Here is a 17,499-nt window from a genome sequence, read left to right on the forward strand (position 1 = left end):
GGCTACTTTATCCCAAACAAAGCCCTCACACTTCCTCCATATCTTCATTTTCAAATTCTTTTGAACAGTCTTGAATCAACGTTCACTAAACTAAACACAGCTCAGACATCAACACTAAAATAAAAAATTTTTAGGAAAAAAATTTATTATTTCCACAGGAATAAAACAAAACATTTTCTGCCCTATCCTACAGCCTCACTCTGTGTTACAGCAGGCACAGTATGCTAGGCAAAATAAGCAGTGTCTATTTTCTGAGACAAGGACAAACAGAGCTGGCAGCCTCTGAGAAATGTCCTCCCAGCTTGCTGATCGCTGAGCCAAACAGGAGGGAAGGAAGAATTTTTGATCCCCAGGTATTCTTGGTTCAAAGAGGGGGCTTTTGTAAACCAGTTTTCCAAAAAAAATTTTATATTTGTACTGAACTGCAAATATAAAATAAGAAGACTAGAATACCAACTAAAAAGGTCTTCATTTTATTTAGTATTTAAACACTAATCCCAAGACTAAGTCAATCAAAATTTATTTCCTTGAATTCGATATATTTCATGATTTTGGACTAGAGATATTCCTAATGGAATGAAACAGTTACAAAAAATTCCTTAAACAAGTCCTTAGTTTATAAGGAATTCCTATTTTCCTTTGAATTTCAAGAGGTGATCTTATTGGAAATAGATCACACTGAAAACACAATTACATTGATGCATGTTTCTTCATATATGTAATATTCAAAATCAGTCACAAATAAAATATGTTTACACCGAAAATCAGAAACTAGTGACCCTTAAATAAAACTAAATATAGTGGCTGGGTGCAGTGGTACTGTAATCTCAGCACTTTGGGAGGCCAAGGTGACTGGGTCGCTTGAGCTCACGAGTTTCAGACCAGCCTAGGCAACATAGTGAGACCTTGTCTCCAGAAAAAAATAGAAAAATTAGCCAAGCAATGCATAAAAAATAAAGATTTAATTTAAAAAACCCCAAAATATAGTATGAAAAGGGCAATCTTTGACCTATCATACCAGCTAATTGACTTTGGTACAATACTCAACAACAACAAAAAGCCAAAAACTAACAATAGAAGCTGCTATATGGTATAACAGATCATTTCCAAACCCCTTAAAGCTTTACTTTTCTATTTTTAAAGATGAGTGTGCCTACCTGCATGAGCCCATCTGGCAGGGGCTGCAGCTGCAACCTGCTGCCCTTTGGTCTCCTTTCCTCTAGTGCCCTGTACCCACCGAAGCTGAGGGCCCATGGAGCCGCCTCAGAGCCCATGGTAACTACCCCAATCAGCTCCATACCCCACAGTCACTGGGCTCAAATCCAAACAAATTATGTTCCTACACCTCATTGACTGATATAGGCAAAAAGTATACTAATTAGTTTCTGAATTTGTATGCTGATTAGTCCTCTCATTTTAAGTCATAAAATGTCTGTCACAATTCCCGGCAAGCCACCAGGTTTCATCGTACAAGAAAGTAAACCTGGGTTCCTTTTGGGTATAAAAGCACAAGTTACAGAAAACTTGAGATGCTGTAAAGGCTTATTTGACCCATGGGCTACTGACTTACCATTCTAGTTTCTTGTGCTGTTCTGACATTAACACCAGGACTTGCTGCACTGTGTAACCCCAGGGGACACTGTTCAGGTAGAATGTGACATGCAGGGTGTCCCCTGGAATTAACACAGCAGCCCTGGTTAAGACCCCAAGGAATCACTTGGAAATAGTCTGACAAAGCAGCAGTGACCTACTTAATTTCATATAAAACCGTGTAATAAACCAATTGAGGCATTTAAATTCTGTTGAACTAGAAACTGAATGCCTGATGATACAAAAATGAAATGTTGGACAGTTACCGTGTTATGTCTGTTGTAATGGTATTGGTGGGAATCAGGTGTATAGAATACACAAATCAAAGAGAACTTACCAGTAAACCAGTCATCTTTACTTTTGTTCCTTTAGATCATAATACACTCAAAATCAATTCTGGATCTAGAACCTAATTTCATAACTCTGATTCTCCCTGTTTCTTAAGTGACTTTTCCCCCAACTCATACAGAGAAGCACTCAGAAATTCAGAATAAACTGTTTCCTGGTTTGATCTCGTAACATTAGTTGAGAAATGGAGTACCTCTGTTACCATATACATCTTGGAAGAAACGCTACCAAACAGATCTTGGGAAGAAGGCCTAGTCTTCTTGGACCACTTGTTAGTCCCCCCAACACAACACTGGGTGCACCCTACATGTCACTTACCTTCTTTACTGCATGAAAACAGTCAAGAAGCGTAATGTAGAAATTGCAGCTTCCATAGGCAGCATCTCTGAAACCCAAAAGTAATGAAATACAGATCAGTTAATTTTCTGCAATTATACTTGCCTAAGACAAAGCTGACTAGAATTTAAAATCAAACATATACTCAGAATCATTATCAAAAAGAGAAGTCTCGCCTTTTGACTTTTTAAAATAAAAGATAAATAAATTATAAATTTCACTGCAGTTTCTACCTATTCCAATAGGTGCTGTTTTATGGGCCTGGATCAATAATGACCACTTCCTAAATTTCAAATGTTCATTCTGGATCAGTTTTGGCCTTAATAGCTGCACTACCTTCTTGAATTCAACAAATCAATAATAACCTACCTCTCCCCCTAAAAGGGCAAAGCATTTGAATTTTTTCTTTAAACTGAAAAATACCATATGAAAATGTTATTGGGAAAGACTGCTTTTTGATTCTGTAATATACATTATGTGTGTATGTGTCTAATTACGCATCGTGTGTGTGTGTGTGTGTGTGTGTGTGTGTGTGTGTGTGTCTCCAACCAAGTAGGACAAAAATATTGAAAAATCAAGGTCATATTTAAAATACTTGGTAGAAGGTCATAAACATTTTGTTCCTATCTAGGACTTTTACCCGGATAACTTCTGATTTTTTTCCAATTTTCTTTTAGAGATAAGGTCTTGTCCTGTTGCCCAGGTTGGGGTGCAGTGGTGCAATCACAGCTCACTGCAGCCTCAAACTCCTGGGTTTAAGTGATCCTCCCACTTCAGCCTCCCTAGTAGCAGGGACCACAGGCATGTACCACTGCACCCGGTTAATTTTTTTTTGTTAAGGTAGAGACGGAATCTCATTATGTGGCCCAGGCTGGTTTTAAACTCCTGGCCTCAAGCAGTCCTCTCACCTTGGCCTCCCAAAGTATTGAGATTACAGGTGTAAACCAATAAGGCTTTGACACCTTTCTGACTACTAAAGGACAATAACATCAATAAAACCATGGGAACTAACAAGTCAACTGCCTTCCACAGGATCACTCTAGTTTTGGGAAAATGCTTATATTACTTTACAGACAACTCCACCCAAACACTGCATCAACACATAACCAATAATCTTACTATACAAATCTCTTAATATCAAGTAAGGTTTTACCCAGAGAAATAAGGTACCTGTGACCCCTACCTGCTTCTCCTTTTCAGCTACCTTGAGCCATTACAAGATGAAATTTTCCAGAATTAGGCAACATAAAAATTATTTTAATCACAATTAAGCTAGGGATGCAGAAAAACTGTGCCTATCTGAACGGTACTCATTTGCTCCTGGGAGAACAGGTTGCTGGTAGAGCCAAGACTAATTCCCTGCCTTATTTGGGTCTTCACACTGTAATATTTCTTACTGTGTGGTAGTTACATACATACATATAAAACTTTACTGCTGTACACTTAAGATTAGTATTTTTGTTAAAAATTGTAAGTTATACATCAACTTAAAAGGGGAAAATGAACATTCAACAAATGTTACAATAAAAATTAAACCACATTTTATATTTTTAATTCTTCCCCAAACCTTAAGGGCTGAGAGTACAGAAGTGAGGGAAAGAGCATCCTTTTCAGCTAAAATTGCCTTCAATGCTACTGACTGAGCCGCTTAGAATTACTGAGCTATGTGAACTTTCATGAGGATGGAATGCAGGGACTTGTTTTGTTTTCTGAGACAGGGTCTCGCTCTGTCACCCAGGCTGGAATGCAGTGGTGCAATCATGGCTCACTGCAGCCTTGACTTCCTGGGTTTAAGTGATCCTCCCACCTCAGCCTCCTAACTAGCTGGAACCACAGATGCACACCATCATGCCTGGCTAATTTTTTGTATTTTTTGGTTGAGTTGGGGGTGTCACCATGTTACCCAGGCTGGTCTCGAACTCCCGAGCTCAAGCAACTTGCCCACCTCAGCCTCCCAAAGTGCTGAGATTATAGGCATGAGCCACCATGTTCGGCTGACACAAGGTCTTAAAACACACCGTTTTTGTTCTGTAAGGTTCTGAATTGAAAAACTTCTCTTCTGCATCCTAGAAAAGGTCTTTATCTAACCAAAAAGACCACAATTTTACCAACACCTTATTGGCAATATTCAGAAAGAAAAAAACCAAAATGACTTGCAGCAGTGGCCCCAGGACAGCAGCACCAAGACCACCCCACCCGTTAGAAATGCACATTCTCAGGGCCACTCCACACCTACGAAATCCAAGTTCTTGGGGTGGGGCCAGGTAATTTGTGTCTTAATAGCTCTTCTAGGTGTCTGTGGTGTATGTTCAAGTTTATGAACCACTGACCTATAAATCAACACAAATCCTGGTTTGGTAGAAATAAGGGTGTTCATGGAATAAAAAACCCATTTAGGTAGAGAAGCTAAGCAGGAAAATGAAGTAGTTTAGCCTAAACCAAATCAAAATTATCAATGGAAATGGGGTAAACCCTCAAGTTTTATCCATTTTAACTATTTTAACCATGTCTCCTCTGTTAAGGACTATTATTACCTTCTTAACCTATTGATAAGTCTTTTCCAATCAAGTTAAATCCATGTTGATTCAGTCTCTGACATTTTGGCAAATTTCTTCAATGCATCTTTTTTTTTTTTTTTTTTTGAGAACCTACCGTGGGGCCCAGCCCCGCTCCAATCTATGATCTCACAAGCTTTGATCTGGGCCCTGCTAAGTCCTCCTGCCTCATACATCACAGAATCTGAACATACGACAAGAATCTTCGTTCACTCAAGTTTATTTCATTAGCACCTCTAATTTTAGACACACCCACATTACATCTTCTTCCCACCAAGCATTCAGTCTTCTTCCAATAGGCAGAACAGCATCTCTGAGGCTCGGTTTATAAGCCTTGGGGACTGGGGAGGGATCCTTGTCACCAAAGTCATTTAACAAACTTGGAAAACACATGGGAATCAATAAAGGGGCATTGCTTAGAAACTGTACAACAATGTCAAATACTAGTTTTAAAGACTGGCAGCTTTCATAACAGCTCGTATTAATTGCAGCCCAAAACTGCAAATGACCCAAATAGCCATCAAAAGCACCACAGGCAAATAAATTATGGTATATTCATAGGTTGGAATGCTACAAAAGCAATAAAAAAGGATGCACTACTGATACCTGCCATAATACAGGTACACCTCATAGACATTACATATGTGAAATCCAGTTGCCAGCTCCCCAAAATGCATACCAGTTATATGAATTTCAAAGGCAAACAAAACTAACTGACAGCGGTAGAAGTCAGAGCAGTGGTTAGCAGGGGGTGATGACTGACTTTAGGGTTAGGAGGGAATCTTCCAGGAGACAGTGATTTTTTTTTTTTTTTTTTGAGATGGAGTTTAGCTCTTGTCACCCAGGCTGGGGTGCAACAGTGCAATCTCAGCAAACTGCAACCTTGGCCTCCTGGGTTCAAGCAATTCTCGTGCCTCAGCCTCCCAAGCAGCTGGGATTACAGGCGTGTACTACCATGCCCAGCTGATTTTTCTATTTTTAGTAGAGACAGTGTTTCACCACATTGGCTAGGGTGGTCTGGAACTCCTGACCTTGTGATCTACCTGCCTCAGCCTCCCAAAGTGCTGGGATTACAGGCGTGAGCCACCACCTTACCAAGACAGCGATTTTTAAAAATGTATGTAAATTATAGTCAACTTAAAAGGGAGAGGATCGGAATATTTAACAAATATTAAAGGCCAGGCACTATATCTAGTGCTTGTTTTTTTTTTTAAGAGACACAGTCTTGGCTGGGCGTGGTGGCTCATCTGAGGTCGGGAGTTCAAGATCAGTCTGGCCAACATGGCAAAACCTTGTCTCTAACTAAAAATACAAAAAATTAGCCGGGTGTGGTGGCAGGCACCTGTAATTCCAGCTACTCGGGATGCTGAGGCAGAAGAATAGCTTGAACCCAGGAGGCAGAGGTTGCAGTGAGTGAGAATCTATCTCAAAAAAAAAAAAAAAAAAAAAAAAAAAAAAAGGAGAGACATGGTCTTGTTCTGTTGTGCAGGCTGGAGTGCAGAGGCATAATCAAACCTCACCAAAGCCTCCTAGGCTTGAAGGATCCTCTTGCCTTAGCTTCCCAAGTAGCTAGGACTACAGACACATGCCACCATGCCCAGTTAATTCCCCCCTCACCCAAGGAGAAAAGTTCTTGCTCTGTTGCCCAGGCTGGTCTTCCAACTCTTGGCCTCAAACTGTCCTCCCGCCTCAGCCTTCGGAAGTCTTGGGAGTTACAGGCAAGAGCCACTATGCCCAGCCTATACCAAGTGTTTTATATGCAGAATGTCACTTCATCCTCACAACCCCTTGAGGGAGATTTTATTATTGTTCCTATTTATAGACTAGAAGACCAAGGCTTAAATTTGTAAAAGGCCACAGAGATACCAGTAGCAGTGATGAAAGCAAACTCCCATCTGTCTGATGTCAAGTCAAGCTATTAACAAATACGCAATACTACCTCTCAAGAAAACAGGAGGCAGAGGCAACCTACCCCCACACAGAAACAACTAAGAAGCAAAGAGTATTGTAAATAGATAATACCGGAGAACAGAAATACATGCTGTTCATAACAATGATCCTATGATATTTAAAACAAAATATTAAACTACATTTGATACAATTTTCTCATGCAGACCAGACACAGAGAAATATTTAATATAATTCAATAAGAAATCATATACACACACAAACACACACACACTTTAAAACTCAGTAAAGAAGGCCAGGCACAGTGGCTCATGCCTGTAATCCCAGCACTTTGGGAGGCTGAGGTGGGCCGATCATTTGAGGCCAGGAATTTGAGACCAGCCTGGGCAACATAGTGAAACCCTGTCTCTCCTAAAAATACAAAAATTAGCTGGGCACAGTGGCACATGCCTGTAATTCTAGCTGCTCAAGAGGCTGAGGCATGAGAATTGCTTGAACCTGGGAGGCAGAGGTGGCAGTGAGCCGAGATGGCGCCACTGAACTCCAGCCTTGGGGGACAAAGCAAGACTCTGCCTCAAAAAAAAAAAATTCTATTTAAGTTGAATTAAATCTAATTAAATAAAAATTGCTATGGAACATAAAAGAAGTTATTTACTATAAATGAATCCCATTCTTGTGCAATGTCTTGTTAGCAATACTTTGTTGGTTAAGTTTATTCTATGTACTTAAAGCAGCAAGATACAAAGAATATAATGTCATTTCTATCAACATGTTATCAGACTTTATTAATTATGATTAGAGTACTTTCTAATTGGTAAGTTCTACAGAACAACTATGTGAAGAAGCACTAAAAATTTTAAGTCCATCGTAACTTAAAAATTTTAAGTCCATCATAGGTTGACACTTTTATAAAATACAATAAATATGAAATGTAATAGTACTGTACTATTACATACCTGCAGTAAGGCAATAATCTTATTTTTTTATAAATAAAATAAATTACTAGAAAAATAAAAGGAGGAAAAAACAAAATAGAAGCCGAAATTTCTATTATTTGATTCTACAAACATAAAATCGCTTTATTCAATAATTATAAATGTTTCTAAAATCTTACCCTCAACTTCTGTATTTATCCCATCACTGGCTGGTAACAAAATGTCACAGACTGGCACCAGTTCACAGGCAACACTTTAAGAAACACTGTTTAGATAAATCAAATACCCAGTATCTATGACTGAAGAGATTCAAATTTCAAAAACCTGAATGGTTTCTAGCTAAGTCCTGTCTTTCGGAGAATTACTAACTGATGCTCCTGGGACCTCAAGGAACTAACTTCATTTCTCAGTGCCAAACTTCAATAGTTTGAAACACAGCAAGGCAGTAAGCAATGCTTATTCCATTTTTGGCACCTGTATTTAAATCAACTCAAAACCTCTTTTTTTTTTTTTTTTTTCACATCAACAGTGTTCCATGGATCCTTCCTTGCACTGTGTGAAATGTGTGAGCATATTCCTATTTCAGGATCTTGTGCTGTAAATGTTAAGAGTAGCATCACAAAGAATTATCATTATAAAGAAGAGTTCTATAGAACAAACGTCACTACAAGAGATGACCGAGGTGCCTGTGACGCAAGACCAAAAATACAAGCATTTCTTTTAGAGGAAGAATGTGGTTGCTGTTATGTTATAGGTTGAGAAAAATAATTTTCCGGCTTAGAAAATGACCTCTATCTTCCTCTCTTCCCTTCCTACCCACCTCAAATAAAAGAATACTTAAGATGAACCATGAGCTAGCAGGAAAGGGATGACACTGGGTTCAAGCCGATTCTTTTTTTTCTTTTTTGAGACAGGTTCTCACTCTGTCACCCAGGCTGAAGTGCAGTGGTGTGATGTAGGCTCACTGCAACCTCTGCCTCCTGGGTTCAAACAATTCTCCTGCCTCAGCCTCCTAAGTAGCTAGGATTACAGGAATGTGCCACCAAGCCCGGCTAATATTTACATTTTTAGTAGAGATGGGGTTTTGCCATGTTGGCCAGGCTGGTTTCGAACTGCTGACCTCAGGTCATCCTCCCACCTCGACCCTCCACAGTGCTAGGATTACAGGCATGAGCCACTGTGCCTGACACTACCCAATTCTAATTTGCTAAATCACAGATCTTTACAATCTTTCATGCAGTGTATGACTGAAGTCTTCAGACTGCCCTGACAAATTGTTATTTCAGGAAGTAAGTCCATAGGTGGTGCTATAAAGTTATTTGAAAAGGAGATTTTGCCAATAATTAGAAATACCCATCTGAAAGCTCATTTAAAATGAAGTCAGATTAACAAGCTTCCTTTTTTAAAGGGAGGATGTTACATTCAAAATCAGACATTTGTGACATATGTAACAATGCTAATACGATAAACTAGTTTGAACAATGAACTAATAAGCAATAGTTATCAGTTCATTGTATATGCAGTGAACTAATTTGTGAATGGAAGAACAAGCCATTTTTGAAGATATCAAAGTCTTCAATGAGTAAAAATATTTCACATATTACCCATTAGCACCATACAAATATTTAAATTATACAACTAAGTCAAGTATTTTGATAAACAAGTAGAAGAATTTTTAGAACTTAATTTGATTTAAGCACCAGTTTTCTCGAAGTATCTTCAACACAATCAGATTCTAAGTTTGAGATGAGGATGCCATCCATTCCCGTAGACTTCATTATCTACCACTTCTGGGACACAGTGACTTGACTGGTTTTTCCGGGAGTGGTGCTGCATTAGCAACCTCACCCACTGTCTCTACTGTGTCCCCAGAAAAAAGGGGTTCATTTCGGTCCCAGAAAGTAACTAATGATTATTGGGAAAACTTCTTAACTTCTCAGGAACCACACTCCTCAGTGATAGTTTTGAGTATCACAGCCCAGAATTCTCACCTGATTACAAAGCCTAAGTTTTTGTTTTTTCGTTTTTGTTTTTTTTGAGACAGAGTCTTGCTCTGTTGCCCAGACTGGAGTGCAGTGGCATGATCTCAGCTCACTGTAACCTCTGCTTCCCGGGTTCCAGTGATTCTCCTGCCTCAGCCTCCTGAGTAGCTGAGATTACAGGTGTGTACCACCATATTCAGCTAATTTTTGTATTTTTAGTAGAGATGGGGTTTCACTATGTTGGTCAGGCTGGTCTCAAACTCTGGGTTTTTTTTTTTTTTTTTTTTTTTTGGAGACAAGTTATCTATTGCCAGGCTTGAGTGCTGTGGTATGACCATAGCTCACTCACTGGACCTGCAAACTCCTAGGCTCAAACAATCCTCCAGCCTCAGCCTCCCACGTATCTGGAACTATAGGCATGCACAACCACACCTGGTTAATTTTTTTTTTTTTTTTTTTTTTTTTAATTTTTGTAGAGATGGGGTCTGGCTTTGTTGCCGAGGCTGGTCTGGAATTCCTGGGCTCACACAATCATCCCACATTGGCCTCCCAGCATGCTGGAATTACAGGCATGAGCCATTGTGCCCTGCCAATACCTAGTTTTCATCAACGGCAGTGGTTCTCAACATGGGTAGATTTTGCTCTCCATCCTCCAAGGGCACTTAAAGAGACACATGGCAATGTCTGGAGACATTCCGAGTTTTGACAACTAGAGTAGGTGTGAGGATTTTACCAGCATCTAGTAGGCAGAAGCCAAAGATGCCACTAAATGTCCTACAAATGCACAAGATAGCCCCCATCACAAAAGGTCAATAGAGTCACTGCTGGAAAACCCAGATCTGTGGTGTTATTTGTGCTCACCCTAAAATGACTAATTACCAGATCTTCATTTTCCAGAAACAACTATCAAGATATTTCTGGCAAGAATGTGATTACCTGACTCTACCACATCATTCTTATATTTACCTGAAAGGAATATAGGATGTATCTCCAAAGATTAATATTCTATATGCTTCTTCTGGAGTTCTTCCCAAATATATAACCTATATTTGAAAAAAAAAAAGAAAAGGCAATTTATTTCTAAATGAAGATACAGTGCTGTCACTGTGAAGTAAATTTTGTCCAATTCCCAACCAATCAAGCCTGTTCTCCAGCCTTCCCCAAGAGCCTAGGAATCACCCAGAATCCTTTCCATAGATTTCTTTTTTGTTTAAATCCTCCATTGCTGGTTTCTGTTGCTTGTAGTATGAGCCCTAACCAATAACTCTTCACAGCAACCTTTTGTGGTAAGAAGCAAAGCATTTTAAAAACATATTTTCCAAATCAAGACGGTAGATTCATCACATGCTTTTACCTCCCCTCCTTCCTGAAAGTCCACTGAAATGACAACTAAGCAGTGTATAGGAGATGCAGATGGGGTTAGACTGGGGTGAGTTGGAAAGAGACACAAAAGCAGAACAGAAACTGTGATTAGCTCCATCCATGTAGGTGTAAGTGCTTGCAAGACCAAACAAGTTTACTATCAAACTGCACCTGTTCAAACTCTCATTTGCTTCTTTTGTCTTTGGAATGATGCTATGCTTGGACTTTAATCTGGGAAAATACCTCAAGCATATTCTTCAGCATTTGAGGTCTATAGTTGGTACTCCTTGCATTTCCAAAAAAAACTTTTTCCCCTTGACATTTATTATTTGACTATGCATAGGATTTTTGGTCTGCAGTCATTTCCTCTCTAAAGTTTATAGATAACGTTCCAATGCCTTCTCGCCTCTAGTGTTACAGTAGTATATTACGTCTAATATATCTCTGACTCCTCCTTCCATGTAACCCGTTTGTTCTAGAAATGTGGAGTTGGAGACTTTCACCAGCATCTATCTAAGTAAGTCCTCTCCCTACCCCTTATTACGTTTGCCTGGGACTTCAGAATCTTCCTGCAGGGCACTTTCAACTCATGGATGGAAGGCTGGGGTGACGGCGAATGGGGGGGAGACACAGCATTAAATCTAGCACACATATTATCACTAAAATTAGGTTGAATTCCAAAGATTACTTCAGGGAAATATATTTTAAATTTCACTAACAAAAGAATAAATCACTAAATAAAGTTAACTGCAAACTTTTCATCTCCATTAGCTAACATGATACATGTGACCTGTTTCCTCAACCAAATGAGAAGCATTCTGAAGTTGGGACCCATGTCTTATAGTTTCATTACACACCAGTCCGATTCATTAGATTTACTCAGCTGAACCCAAATCTACTTACAATAGTTAGGAAAATTTAAAATTTTAAATAAAAGTTAATATCAATGTGAAAGTACTACTGGACTAAGAAAATTTTTTCAAAACTCAAAAATCCAGCAAGGATCTTAGAAACTCAGAAACAGACATAACCTAAAACTAGTCATAAGCACTGACTCAGCTTCCAAAGGGCATTTCACCAATTTTCTGATTTAAGACTCAAAAACGGAAAATTTTCCCAATTTCTGGCCTTTTCCTTTTTTATTTTTTTTTTTTTTTTTTTGAGCTGGAGTTTCACTCTTGTCATCCAGGTTAGAGTCCAACGGCGCAATCTTGGCTCACTGTACCCTGCCTCTTGGGTTCAAGCAATTCTCCTGCCTCACCCTCCTAAGTAGCTGGAACTATAGGTGTGCACAACCATGTCTGGCTAGTTTTTTGTATTTTTAGCAGAGACAGGGATTTACCATGTTTGTCAGGCTGATCTCAAACTCCTGACCTCAGGTGATTCGCCCACCTTGACCTCTCAAAGTGCTGGTCTATACACAGACATGCACTTAAGCCACCATGCCTGGTCTACACACAGATCTTTTTAAGTATCAACCTATAAGTTGACTTTATTTTATTATTTGGAAAAGCATCATAACAACTACTTCATGAAAATTAAAACATTAAAAAAATCCAGCCTGTTCTTTCCAGATTCCCTTATTCCCTTCCAGTCTCCAATGTATCTATGCTTCTTCTTATACTTACCAGGTAATGTAAGTCTTTTATTTTCTCCATTCTATTTTAAGACTTCCTAGCTGATTAAAACAACAACAACAACAACAACAACAACAACAACAACTAAAACTGGCCGGGTACGGTGGCTCACACCTGTAAATCCAGCACTTTGGGAGGCCAAGTGGGTGGATAACAAGGTCAGGAGATCGAGACCATCCTGGTTAACACAGTGAACACCATCTCTAGTAAAAGTACAAAAAACTAGCCAGGCATGGTGGCAGGTGCCTGTAATCCCAGCTACTCGGGAGGCTGAGGCAGGAGAATCGTTTGAACCCAGGAGGCGGAGATTGCAGTAAGCACACGTACACACCCACACACACACCCCCCCCCCCACACACACACCCCCAAACCCCAAAAAAAAAAAACAAATAAAAAGCACCTTGAAGCCAATGAGAATGAGAATAGGGGTTGCTTCATTTGTGTACTAAAATGAAATCTAGAGACCCATTTTGGAATTTCTCGAAATTTCTGAGGACTTCTCTCAAATTATACAAATTTTTCCTTAAGCACCAACTTAAGATACTGTCTCCCGCTTGTGACTGTAGTTCTTTGGGTTCTTACATTAGTAAAATTGCAATGGTATTACTTTCTCCTAACTTTCACAACAAAAATAGTCTCTAATACATCAAGGACTGCGGTTTAGCCTTGGAACACTAGTTCCATTCAAAGAACACAAGAACAATGTAACATTTTTTCCTGTGGGGGAAAAAACCCTGAATTCCTGATGATGAACTTTAAAAGACTGTGATTTAAAAATCCAGTTGTGAAATGCCTTCACATAAATAAAAAGTATAATTAGATAAACTGAGGGAAATTTACAGATGCAGAATAAACCCACTTACATAACTATCAAAGACATATTTGCCAATCTATAACTTTTACCTTTTTTTTTCTTTTTTGGCCAGCCATGAAGGAAGTAGCTTTTACTTTTACACCGACTCATCTTGCCAATTCAAAAGGCCTTCCCAAATGAAATAATCCTAAATTTGTTACTGAAGAAGAATCCTATAAATGACTCCTACATTAACACAAATTCTCAGATTAGTAAACTGTAATTGATGCAACTTATGATCTATCACCGTACTTCCAGCAGTCTGGACACTTGGCATATATTTTCACGAGAAGCTATACATACAGATTGCCCACTCTAATTCCACAGTGCTAGTTAAGAACAGGAAGCAACAAATGATGACCAAGAAAGCTGCTGACCAGCTGTGATCGCCAGCTTCCCAGACAACCCCAAAGAGTCACATCTGCTGTCATTTCCACCCTTGTGTGGTCCCCTCCCACAGTGAACTAGGTGCCCCTATGTCAAGAACAGGATACTGTAGTAATAGGGTGTGACTTTGGAGGCTAGATTATAAAAGAGGTAGCTCCTGTCTTGCCTTCTCTTAGAAACCTTGCTCTGGGTACAGCAAGCTGTCATTTTGGGAGGATATTCAAGCAGCCCACATGGTATGGAAGTGAGGCCTCCTGCCAGCAATCGGCACTAACCTGCCAGGCATGTGACTGAGTCCCCTTAGATGTGGACCCTCCAGGTGAGGGCTGCCCAGACAATCCAGAACCAGACCAGACCCATCCAAGTTAAGCAACTTCCAGATGCCTAACTCACAGACACGGTCTGAGACAATGTTTACTGTCGTTTTAAGTCACAAAGTTCCGCGGTAATTCACCAGGCAGCAATAGCTAATACGGTAGCACACTCAACCAGTAAGGAAATGGCTGTTTCTGTTGAAAGTGAATAAACAAATACGTGATACACCAGCAGAGATGTGGCTTAAGCAGCATTGACTCTCTAGGATAAAGACTCACACACACTGTAGTTGAAAATAGTATCTCTCTCTCTCTCTCTCTCTCTCTCTCTCTCTCTCACACACACACACACACACACACACACACACACACACAGTGACTGAAAATTCTTGAGACTGGTGTGGTTTTTGAAATCATGGTACAAAGTTATTTTTTGGCTGAACAATACCTCAGACATTCCCAGGACTTCCCACCACCCCTGTTTTCTAAAATCACCATCTGCACAGATGAGTCCCTGTGAAAACTCCGGACCTTCATATGTTTCAAAACCAGCAGTGATGGAAGAACAAGCAACTGAAGCAACAGGATCCCAACTGCATTACTTCTCCTTTCAATGTTTCAATGCTGACAAGCCCAGGCCTCAAATCACGAAAACTCACTTGGACATGTGCTTCCTTTTCCTAGTCTTACTCGCAGGATTCCCAAGCTTTATTTATATACTTAGCCTCTAGTACAGTTTAGAAACCCAAACATTGCAGAAGTCATTACACCCTAGAGCAAAGAATGACAAAGGACATTGAAATTCCAACAACAAACTTGCAGCAGCCTGAGTAACCAGGATATCCTGGAGAAATGTCACAATGTTTCCAGCACTTAAAGACTCTTGCAACTATTTTAATGTCAGCCAGATGATACAGTCTTTCCTACGCCAAAAACTTGATTATTTAAAAAAAAAATCAGTCTCTCCAGATTAACATAGTGTGCTCATAAATCAATGCAAGTTGAAGATAGGCTACACATTCAACTGCTCAATAAAAAAGGTGAGCAGGGGAAAGAACACAGAGAATAAAAAAGTAAATAAGATAAAATCATTTTTATAGCTCCCACACAAAACCGGTAAGAAAAAAACTCAACACTAAAAAACCATCAGATGACCCTACATTTCAACAGTTTTAACTTTTAAAATTACTTTTACATACACACATACACACACATACACACACACACACACACACACACACACACGGAGTAGGTTGGCATAATGATCCTCAATTTAGACAAACTGAAACTGGAAGTTTAGAGTAGCAAACATATATCGACCAAGTCTGCTAATAAAAATAGTGAATTGGCCCTGGGAATGAGTGCACGTTTGAGTGGTAGTAACATTTTTAAAAGACAAAGTAAAAAATCTTGATTTTTAAAAAAATGAAATCTCCTAATTTTTAACCATAGAGGAAAAACACCCACACTATTTATAACACTCTGTGAGTTTCATAAAACTGGCAGGTTACAACTTTACAGACCTTGGCATCAACTGCTCATCCAAGATCACACAGTCTTATTACTGATGGAAGAGGGCCTACTCCTCAGGCCTTATTTATAGACAGGAACCCATCCTATCTAAAACAAGGACCGGAACAAGAATGGGACCCAAAATTCCCAAAAGCTTAACAGATCCGTAGTCAAGGATCTTAAGCCATCAGAGAACCATTTCTCTTCACTTTTTCCCCAAGTTAATAGCACCCAGCAAGCACCACAAGCAGTGGAAATGCCTGTGAGAAGCCCTCGGGTGGCAAGGGAAGTCAAACTATGATGCAGTCTAGCAGGGCAGCCAGCTGCCTCCCACAGGCCGGCTCAAGGCGGCAATGGCTTCCAACTGAGGGCCTGTGCCATCCCTTTGCTCAGCCCATTGTGCCTCATACTAGCTGAGGCATGGCTGCTACTGTCAGTTGCCTCGTGCTGTTTGCCCTGCCTTTCACAGACACCCAGGAAGGGTGTTATGACCTCGTTCTGTCCTCGGGCCTCTGCTGTCCCATCTGAGCAGCTGTTTGCTGAACTGGATTCTTACCCACTGCATCGAGATCCTCACTCTCTGCACCCTTGTCTTCCCCACTGATCCCTTCCTCCAGGCACCTTAACCCAGCACTGGCTATTCTGAGTCCAAGGTAATGAAATCATTTAAAAAGTGGGGCCACAGATTCAAAAGATCATCATTAAATAACAAAGTCCCTGACCAGGCTCTCATAACTGTAGAGGCAATCTCAATTTCAGTGCAATTTAGAATTTTACTCTGAGACTGCTGAGTTAATACATTCTTGGAATTTAATTAGTATCATCATTTTCAACATAAATGCTTACAAGGTAAGCCATTCTGATAGCTATAAAAACTGCTTAAACGTAAAAATAATAATACAGAGTGATAAATTCTGAACAGGGAACCTACATGCTACAATTAGCTCCACCAAAGTAATCTATGAAACATTAGAGGAAAGCAAAGTTGCAAGCTATGTGCCAAAAGTTTGCTTGTGTCATTTAGTTTACACACAAAATGCTTGGCATTTATTTTAGACAAAAAAGATTTTAGAAGGCTGGGCACAGTGGCTCATGCCTGTAATCCCAGCACTTTGGGAGGCTGAGGCAGGTGGATCACGAGGTCAGGTGTTCGAGACCAGCCTGACCAACATGGTGAAACCTTATCTCTACTAAAAATACAAAAATTAGCCAGGCATGGTGGCGCGCACCTGTAATCCCAGCTACTTGGGAGACAGAGGCAGGAGAATCGCTTGAACGCAGGAGGCAGAGGTTGCAGGGAGCCGAGATTGTGCCACCGCACTCCAGCCTGGGCGACAGAGCAAGACCTTGTCTCAAAAAAAACAAAATAAATAACAATAAAATAATAATCCCATCTGCAAAGTCCCTTTTGCCTATGAAGTAGCCAGTCCACAGGTTCCCAGGGGAAGGATGAGGATGTCTTTGGGGCCGTCGTGGTGCTGACCCCAGTGCCCAGTACTGTCCCCTCTTCTCCGCAGGGCGGAGCAGCTGGCCAGCCTGGAAGCTGCCCAGAGGGCCGTGGGAGCCGGGCCCGGTTCCTCCGCGGGCTCCAATGCTCGGGCCGAGTTCTGGCGGCTGCGGGGTCTCCGTCGAGGGGCCAAGAAGACCACTCAGCGGAGCCGCGAGGACCTCTCAGCCCTGACCCGACAGGGCCACTACCCGCCCTATGAACGAGTGGTACTTCGAGAAGGTGGGGCCCGGGCGGGAGGGGTCCCTGGGGAGGCTCCACACAGGTGGTGGC

The 17,499-nt window shown here is 40.5% G+C and overlaps 1 protein-coding gene across 13 annotated transcripts in view; it reads right to left on the reverse strand.

Annotated features, from left to right (window-relative positions):
- CDC14B (cell division cycle 14B) overlaps positions 1–17,499 on the reverse strand; it is a 123,030-nt gene that overhangs the window by 44,494 nt on the left and 61,037 nt on the right. For all 13 annotated transcript variants that reach the window (XR_004264992.1, XR_004264991.1, XM_032266384.1 and 10 more), the window contains exons 5-6: positions 10,621–10,697; positions 2,257–2,323 (exon numbers count right to left, since the gene is read on the reverse strand). Coding sequence is in view for 11 of the 13 variants with exons in the window: in XM_032266384.1 (XP_032122275.1) it covers positions 2,257–2,323; positions 10,621–10,697 (144 nt within the window). In the remaining 2 variants the exon portion in view is untranslated. The remainder of the gene's footprint in view (positions 1–2,256; positions 2,324–10,620; positions 10,698–17,499) is intronic.

Source organism: Sapajus apella, unplaced genomic scaffold (assembly GCF_009761245.1).
Source record: "Sapajus apella isolate SASKATOON/1434 unplaced genomic scaffold, GSC_monkey_1.0 scaffold158, whole genome shotgun sequence".
NCBI lineage: Eukaryota > Metazoa > Chordata > Mammalia > Primates > Cebidae > Sapajus > Sapajus apella.